The sequence below is a fragment of the Homalodisca vitripennis genome, chromosome X (assembly GCF_021130785.1).
Source record: "Homalodisca vitripennis isolate AUS2020 chromosome X, UT_GWSS_2.1, whole genome shotgun sequence".
NCBI classification, from domain to species: domain Eukaryota; kingdom Metazoa; phylum Arthropoda; class Insecta; order Hemiptera; family Cicadellidae; genus Homalodisca; species Homalodisca vitripennis.
The window spans coordinates 65,172,345-65,181,304 of record NC_060215.1 but is presented as its reverse complement, the minus strand read 5'-3'; the positions used below and the strand labels follow the sequence as shown (position 1 = coordinate 65,181,304).

Here is an 8,960-nt window from a genome sequence, read left to right as displayed (position 1 = left end):
AGCCTTATCTTCACCTGATAAAAATAAGACATCCAATTTTTTTACATTAAAAGTAAGGTAAGGCTAAACAACATACATAAATTAGGTCAAGTTACGGTTCGTGTAAAACTTAAAAACATTTCCAATAATGATCTCATATAATTTAATAATCCCATGTGAGCTTATTCAAAGTGTAAACACAAAACAATTAAACTGAATAATCCGCATTCAGGACGAGTATTTGTTTGGAAAACAATCGTTAAAAATATTGGGTAAATAAATGATTAGATTGTTTCAGGCCTGTATTAAATTATATTTGTACGTAACAATTGTGACTTTTAACTGCCACTACTCATTTAATTTTTCATGCATACAGATTTTGATATTTAAAGTTAACAGTTAACATAAGTTTACATCTAAGCTCAGAAATAGATAAGGTTACAGCAATCTACAGAAACGTTAAAAGTAAGTAACTAAGTAGCTGTCGTTTCTCCTTTTGCAGCTTGCAACATTTCATACAACTGAACAACCTGGTCTTCTCTCATGAGCTCAAGAGTTTTCTCATCCAGATCAGTGCCCACTTCTAGAGTAGGTTTTGGCTCTTGTAGACCAAGCTGGTTGGCTAGCACTACTGCATAGTGCTGGAACATTTCGTTTCATAGGTTTAATAATCCTCGACTTAACTTACAAAATAGTTAATTGTGAACTTAAGTTCTTTTTCATTTGATGTAATCCGTTTCTGGGAAAATGCTTGAGTCAAGAATTGAAGATATTCTTCAACATGATACGCAATTATGTTGCATCACCCACTTTATGGTATCAAACTAATTCAGTACCATACATAAAATTTTATACTTTTATACACATGAGTCAAGGTTAGTCCACGTAGGTAGATATGTGTCCTCAAGTTTAGCTATAAAATAAAACGTGTTTTTCAAAATGTCTGGCTCAAAGAAGGTTAGAACAGGCTCAAGGAGCAAACATCTGAATGAAGAAAAATTCCTTCTATGAAAGGTTTAACACCCACAACACGTGAGTTTGATATTTGAAGCCTATTCCTCAATATCAAGAAATCTAGAGAGCACTTGAAATTCTTTTTAGGGTTTTTATTTTTGTCATTATTTAACTTTGTTCTTAAACATGCTATAAATGGAGGCCTGTTTTCTCTTTAATCAGTCCCAAAATATTCACTTTATATATATATATATATATATATATATATATATATATATATATATATATAAATAATATTCTCTATATCTAATAATAGAGAATATACAAATTTTTTTAGAAAAATACCTAACAACATGGTCTTCAATAACCAAGGTTTAACTTGTATTGTAATAAATCAGATACATTAGTAGTTAGTCATATTAAGGTCTGTTATTCATCTGTTGAGTATAGAAGCCAGTTGAAATATATATACATATATATATTGAAGCTTTTGATATATTAAATAAGCATAATATTTCTAAACCGTAATGTTATGGATTTAACAAATAAACATTTCAATTTTTTATCTTACTTTGAAAGGCGGGAACTATTAATTGGTCTTATATGGATAACTTTCTATTCAGCCCTTGGTAAAGAACAGTGTTGAACAGGGATCATGTTTGGGACTGCTTTTATTCATAATTTACATAAATGATTGGCCATTAAACTTAAACTGTCCAAACACTCCCTGCTCCAAACCTTTTTGCAGATGACATAAAATCAATGATTTTTTTTACTTACATATTTTACAAAATAATTTGTAGAAAACTGGTAGACAGCAAAAACCTTGAACTAAATATAAAAAAAACCAGTGTTCTTTTAAACATCGTCCTAAGTTTACAAAGGTTAATTTCTTGTTAGTTTATACTATAGTAAAATTTGCATTAGGATTATCGTGTTGACTCAGCAGCAGAAAATCCACAGGAATTTTGGAAGATTAGTTGGAAGAACCAAAATAGATGTTTTCAAGAGTTTATATTATGTTAATGTTCATACCCTTCAGTCTTACTGTACTATTGTATGGGGGCATAACTCATCAGTCTCATATATAATAATTGTGCTTCAAAAAGGATCTTCATGAATTATGTTAAAAACCAGGCTTAATGAACACAGTTAACCACAATGTTTAAAGCTTAAATAATAACATTCTAACAATTTATTCTGTTTATGTCTTACAGAGTTTGATATTTGTTAAGAAAAATACAAATTAAATCAATGATAATTCTAATGTACGTACATAGTCATAAAAACTAGAAATTGTTCCAACTTAACCAATAACTTTGTTTATGTAACACAGGTTTTTACGATAGCAGCATTTGATTTTTCAACTTTTTGACAAAAGAAATAAACCCCTCCTTTTATTCATTTAAATGATATACTACAAATAATGTAATGGAATTATATTTTATTTTGAGGATTTGCTTCTTTAGATATTAGGTTGTTTTTGTGTGTTTAGGTTGTTAATTTTTTTTAAACAATTTTTACTGTAATATGTATTGATTTTAAGGATATAACAGAAAGTTGAGTCATCTGTTAAAACTTTATTGCTACTACATATTGTGTTACATGTACAAAATATAGTTGTAGGAGGGAAACTGTATCTATCTTTGATATAAAATGTGGCAATTTTATTGATACAATTTGATTTTATTTCCCTGTTGATGTACTTATAAATGCAAATGAATAATTAAATAAATGTTTTAATAACCTGGATAATATTAATAAATGTCACTCATTTAATACAATTTTCTTACCGTCCATTCCATCATAAATTGAGCTGTTTCAGCTGAATTGCACTTTTTGTGTCGTTTGAACTCATCTTTGACATAATTATCACCAAGTGACTGCAACGCTTCTGGAAGACCACGATGAAGCTTCAATATAGTCTTGTATAAAAGTCGAACTTTTCTTACATGTAGTACTCCATTATGCATTTCAAAGAATACACCTAAATAATAAAATAACAAAGACATCCTCATGACTTTAACCGTTTGACTGCCCTGGGACAATATAATAAAGTGCCACAAATAATGGCATAGGCCAATATAATCACAATGTCTGAAAACCATCAGGAACCAATAAAATCATTAAAACATCTACTTTTAAACTATATGAAACTAAAAAAACAATACACATAGGAAAATGTCAAGAATAATTCTTTTTAATCATAATACCAACATTTTTATTTCTGGCAGAATTGATTTCTATGTGGACTTTATTTGCCACAACACAAGTGGCCTGTTTCCACCTGAACAATAAAATAGCTAATTATCCTTTTAGATAGTGTTAAACTAAATCACAATGAACACCCTCAGTATTTAGGTGTCACCTTACATTGATTTCTCACTTTTAAAAGCCACCTTCAACAATTAGCATCATAAACAAATGAGGGTCATTATTACACACCATATTCCTGTTTCAACATGGGAAGCCAATGCATAAATTTTCCAAACTACAGCTTTGCCTCTTGTTTATTCAGCTGCTGAAAATTGTGTTCCCATTTAAATAGTGCCCATACAGAATAGATCATTCTACAGCTGAATAGGGTTATGATATCGGTCAGTGGCACTATCATTGCAACTACTCTTGATTGGCTCCCAGTACTATAAAACATAGTGTTTCCCAAAATCTGTTGCAGGGAAGCACTTCTCAGAGTGGTTAAAAAGATAACTTCTACTCCTTAATTGCCCATCTTGCCTCAAGCCAAAACTTGACTACAGTCCTGTAACCCGACTACGTTCAGCTTCCCAGTTGAACTTAGGTTTGGCATCAAATGCTAACTATACTCTCTCCTGGGATTTGTTTGAAGGACAGAACAAGTTTCTGATTTCCGATCCAATGACAGATGGGGTGATACAGCCTTTCTTCAAAAGGAGTGGGTCTCATTATACTTGAGTAGGCAGATACAATGTATATAAATCCAGATGGGGATTTACTTTCGATCTGTCATATGGGGAGTGACTTGTCAGGCAATGGAGCGTATTATGACAGATTACTCCTTACGCTCTTTACCAAGAGGGTTAGCCAGTCTTCACAGTTTACAGGGAGCTTGGCTGGATTAGCTTTATTGTTTAGACTTGACTCTGAGACAGGAGATTAATTAATTAATTGCTTTTAGACTTTGGTTCTCTTTTTGACGCATGTATTTTGTTATGTTAGTATGATAATTAACGTATGGTCGCTGGTATTTACGAGGATCGGCTTCTCCTTTCTTTTAAAAAAGAAAAAAAAAATATATACATATTTATATGGCAGTGGCCAAGTCAGACAGCTGCTAGCATCAGAACAGCTGTGGTTACATTTTACCTAACAAAGGATTGTGGTTATATTTTAACTTTTGTTTATAACCTTTTAAAATAGAGATTTCAAGAAATTATAATTTAAAAGTAGATTATTTTTTCTATATCGTATAAAGTCATTCATAACATTTCCACAAGGTATTTGTTTCTGCCATCTTCACAAATGTTTATTGTTAATAGTACCTTATTTATATAAAGCAAATATGATGATCAGACTTTTTTTGGTGTGATCATAAATTATTTGACCTTATTTTCTATTATGCAAAGAAATGACTGGAGTAAGGTACACACTGGTATATAGAAGCACAGGCCAGTCATGTGGGGCTTGTTATTGTGCCAATTGGCTGCAGCAATTTAATGTTAGACCCTAAAATGAGTGCTCACCGCATTCTTGTTTTGTGCAGTATAGCAGAACGATTCCCAAGTTGAAACCATTAAAAAAATCCAACAGGTCTTAAAAGGAGATACTTTGAGTGTGACACAGATAAAGAAGTGATACAATAGATTTAAAGAGTGGCCACTCTTCAGTGGATAGTAAACACTGGTCTGGGAGACCATCAACAAGTTTAAATGATTCAATTATTGAACAAGTTCACTTTTAGCTATGGAGGATTGATGTATTACTATTCATTAACTAGGACTAATGGTAAGCATCAGTAATGGGGGTTTATTTTATTTAAAAAAAATGATTTGGCCATTTACAGTATTGCTGCAAATTAGCTCCCAAAAACTTGTTAACAGAATAAAAGCAGTTGCTGTTTAAAATTGCTCAGAATGTATTAGAATATACACGGGGTTACTCTAATTTTCTTGAATCAGGTGATAAATTATTGGTGTATAGTTAAGACAGAAATCAAAGTATATTTTCTCAGTGAAAACACACAACATGAAAAACATCAGAAAAAAGTACATCACGTTCAAAACAAAATCAAGGTAATACTGTTTTTTTTACTGCAATGGAGTTCATCATGAGAACACAACTGAGGTTCAGACTATCACTAAAGAGTACTTAGGGTAATTCTGTGCAATTATTGGGTCAACTTAAATTTATTTCATATATTAGTATAACAATTAGGCAGTTCTTACAAAAAAGAAACATGAAAATTAAGTGTACACAGTCACATTCTAATTTTTATTGAATGCACACTTCCATTTAAATCTTTGTAACTTATTAACTTTGCCACAACCCAAGACAACAACCAATCCATTTCTAAGTAATGACTGACTGCTTTTTTAGGTACCCCAAAGTAGATTTGACTTACAAGAAGAATTCATTCATCTCTGGTTAGTCCATTTACGTCTACTTTATATCTGGACAGCATAATAAAGATAATTTGGAGCAGCAACTACTATAACACGCACGATTTGGGAGAAAAGGTATGCTAATTCATTCATATTTTCTTGCTCTATGGAGGACATTGGCCAGAATAGATGTAGATTCGATAACTTACTGGAATTAATCTATTAGAAAAATCAGTTTTACATTGCAAGTAGACTACATGGCAATGTGTCTAACCTAATCTGAGAATACTCTTTCAGTGTCTCTGAAATAAATCAAGTGATAAAACTGGAATGGATCTAAACTGCACCATTTATGTTTTAAATAAATACATCTGTCAAGTTGACATTGTAAACCTCTCCTAATGAGATTGAAAAAAGCACTATATATTAAGAAACATGAAACTTTGTTATTTAACCTAGTATACTCACAACACCTGTTCACAGCCAAACCATATTCAATTTAATATGCAAGACAAAATTCACTCACAATGGAAGAAACCTACACAAACCATTAACTACGAAAAGATTTCCTAACTGATTTATGACGGAGGTTGTGTCTACATGAAGCGACTAGTATGTTTCAGATGATCTTCCTAAGCTTTTATTAACGCAGCTTCAATGTCGATAGGAATGCAATGGTAATTGTATAGCGGTATAACTTTATATTTCATAGTTGATTATTATAATGGACTACTTAAACACTTTCCATTTGAAAAAACAATATAACATGCTAAGTGAGACATGTAGGTAAACACGTTATGCGAAAAGATAAATTTGGATTACACAAAAAATGTTTACTTGTAGGAAATTAAATTTTATACTTATAAAGTATGGAAATTATAAAAAGGTTTAATAACAATAATTTTCAAAGTTGACTTTTTGTTTTATATATATTCATATAAAAATAATACATTGGGGAAATTGTTATTTAAAATTACATAAGCTAAACATTTAGCCTAAGTTTCTTTGCCTCAGAAAAATGTATACATTATTATTATCATAGATCAATACAAATAATACAAATAAATGAGCATAAAACAATTTAGCACAAAATTGCACCTTCGTTAAATTAAAAAAAAATCTAATTCAATTATAAATAGGTGCTACTATAAGTAGTCCAACACATTAAACCATTAAAATACCAATTAATTACTAACCTCAAACTGTAAAGCCTATCTATTACTTTTTTTCTGTTTACTTATAAGGACAATGTTGTGGTAACTTCATGATGCCTCCAGGTGCACTAGACTACTCAACTAAGAAAAAACTATTGCCACTATCACGTAATTGAAGTCCCACAAATGGAATACGTACTGTAAGTATGGGTTTTTCTCTCTCTTTAAAGCCTCAGCGTTAGATATGCCTGCTTTGAAGTATACAGTTTTTATTATAATTCTTCAATGTATTTTATCATGTCTACATATGATTGGCCCTCCCCGAGATTTGAACCCGTGATCCCTCAGTTAGAGAGTCGAAACTACAATCATTAGTCTACGAAGAAGGACAAGTATGGGTTGGGCGCAAAGGAGAAATGTCAGGAAAATATATAGTAAAATTAAGTTTTTGTTCATGATGGCGTATTTGGTTAATTTACTAATAATCCGGTAAATCTTGTTGTCTGCTAACTATATTATTTTTAACAATACGCGCATATATTGGGATTCAAAATCCACTTATGATGAACGTTTGAACTAGTTAATTTTACTAATTTTACAACCAAAAATAGTTAACTATCGTTGAACATGACAATGCAATATTAGAATGGGCTACAATCTTAATTGCGCTAGCAATTCTTTGTGCATGACAATTGTAATAGTTTTACTCAGGTTAAGTAACCCAATATGTATTTATCGATACCTAATAATCTCTATTTAATAGGTAACATTAAAAGATAAATAATAATAACATGCTGAATGATGTTAAATATCTTAATTTTATTGCAAATTAATCACAAATAGAGTTATCCCTACCTTTCTCAGAAGATTTCCTAATTCTAAATCATTATGGTGAAGAATCGCGAAATATGATTGATGCTTTGCCATTGGAGTGAATTTTTAATTATATGCATTAAACTTCATTGTAAAGGCTGTCAGATTTTCCAAAGGCGATGCCATTGATGATGTCAGTGAAGATATCGACTTTAGTCGGCTCAAGTCTCTACTACCTCTGTCAAACAGCTACTTTTTACTCTCCAATATTCCTGACAGAACGGCTCAGACATGAATAATGCCAAACTCACTTTAAATAAAAGGAAACGATGGCGAAACAATATTACAAGAAAAGGAAAGGCTAGGAAAGCTGCAACTAATTAATTAGAACATAGTCATGTTTCTTGCAATGGCATTATCGATCAAACCAATCGTAAATTTCATGTTTTAGAGGACAGCCACGATAATAACCTTTCTTCAATTTCGATTAGACAACGTCACCTAACAGTGTTTTGTTATGAATGCTAGCTCTAAAAACGGTGAAGACATGTCTGCAGACTTCGGCAAGGAGGATACAATAGTTTTAGTGGCAGTTCAAGTGATACGAATGACATCACTACAAGAACCAGCAGACCGAAACCCGCTATCAGGGGACAGCTCAAGAGGTTCTTCGACCATAATCGTCACACTAACTCTGTCTTTGTATTACTGTTACATCACTACAATGAACATTAGAATAGCCTCCAATACGAAGAAGTATAATACTGCCTAAAGAAATTGGAAAAAGAAAGTTGCTGCTATGGATGTATTGGGGGTTCCGGACGTATTTATTCATTAAATGTGGATCGCATCTTAACTATTTGGGAACACGCATGTTGTGTGGTAGACTTAACAATTTAATAAAAAATCAACATTGAATCGTGGCATGTCACCTCCCAGAGTTTCTGTCAATTGCAGCCACCAGTACGTTGCATTACCTACCGATGCATTCATCCTCCAGGGGATGTCAACGTCTGCAATTGTCTCCAGCCTTCAAGCAGTGAAGCTGCAGCGCTGTTTCCAATTCCCAGCTAATAACACTCCCATGACGCAGCATCTAGCCTCTTGCAGATAGAATTGCCAACTAACATTCTCTATCTTGGCAGTCCACTGTAGTGCCACTAGCATTAAAGTTAAGGGAAGGCTATCAATATCCCGTCACTGGCTCATCGATAATCATAGGTTGAGAGTGAAGAGAAGCATGCTCACTGTCTTATGTCTGCAGCTATAGAATCGTCGACGTTGCGCGTCTCAAGCATTCTATAATGTGGGCGAGTTTTTGGCATTCGGCTGAGAGACCGCCCAATTAGAAGACTAACTCTACTGTACTAAGTGGATTGCATTGGCGATGAATGAAAGAGGCGTGATCGTAAAATTGTATGTATGAATGTGTATTGTGTCTATGAATGCCTGGAACTTTAGAAAATCCGTATTAACATTT

The 8,960-nt window shown here is 32.5% G+C and overlaps 1 protein-coding gene across 3 annotated transcripts; it reads right to left on the bottom strand.

The window, feature by feature from the left end:
* Positions 1–271: 271 nt before the first annotated feature.
* On the bottom strand, positions 272–6,844 carry LOC124369094 (succinate dehydrogenase assembly factor 3, mitochondrial). 3 transcript variants are annotated; one of them, XM_046826827.1, is made up of 3 exons: positions 6,710–6,844; positions 2,727–2,920; positions 272–620 (listed from the first exon to the last, which is right to left on the bottom strand). In XM_046826827.1, the coding sequence occupies exons 2-3, from the start codon at positions 2,904–2,906 to the stop codon at positions 453–455; spliced, it is 348 nt and encodes a 115-aa protein (XP_046682783.1). In that variant the 5' UTR covers positions 2,907–2,920; positions 6,710–6,844; the 3' UTR covers positions 272–452. The 3 variants fall into 3 exon arrangements, with proteins under 3 accessions (XP_046682783.1, XP_046682785.1, XP_046682786.1); XM_046826829.1 differs by lacking the exon at positions 6,710–6,844 and adding an exon at positions 6,612–6,701; XM_046826830.1 differs by lacking the exon at positions 6,710–6,844 and adding an exon at positions 5,982–6,341.
* Between the last annotated feature and the right edge of the window lie 2,116 nt (positions 6,845–8,960).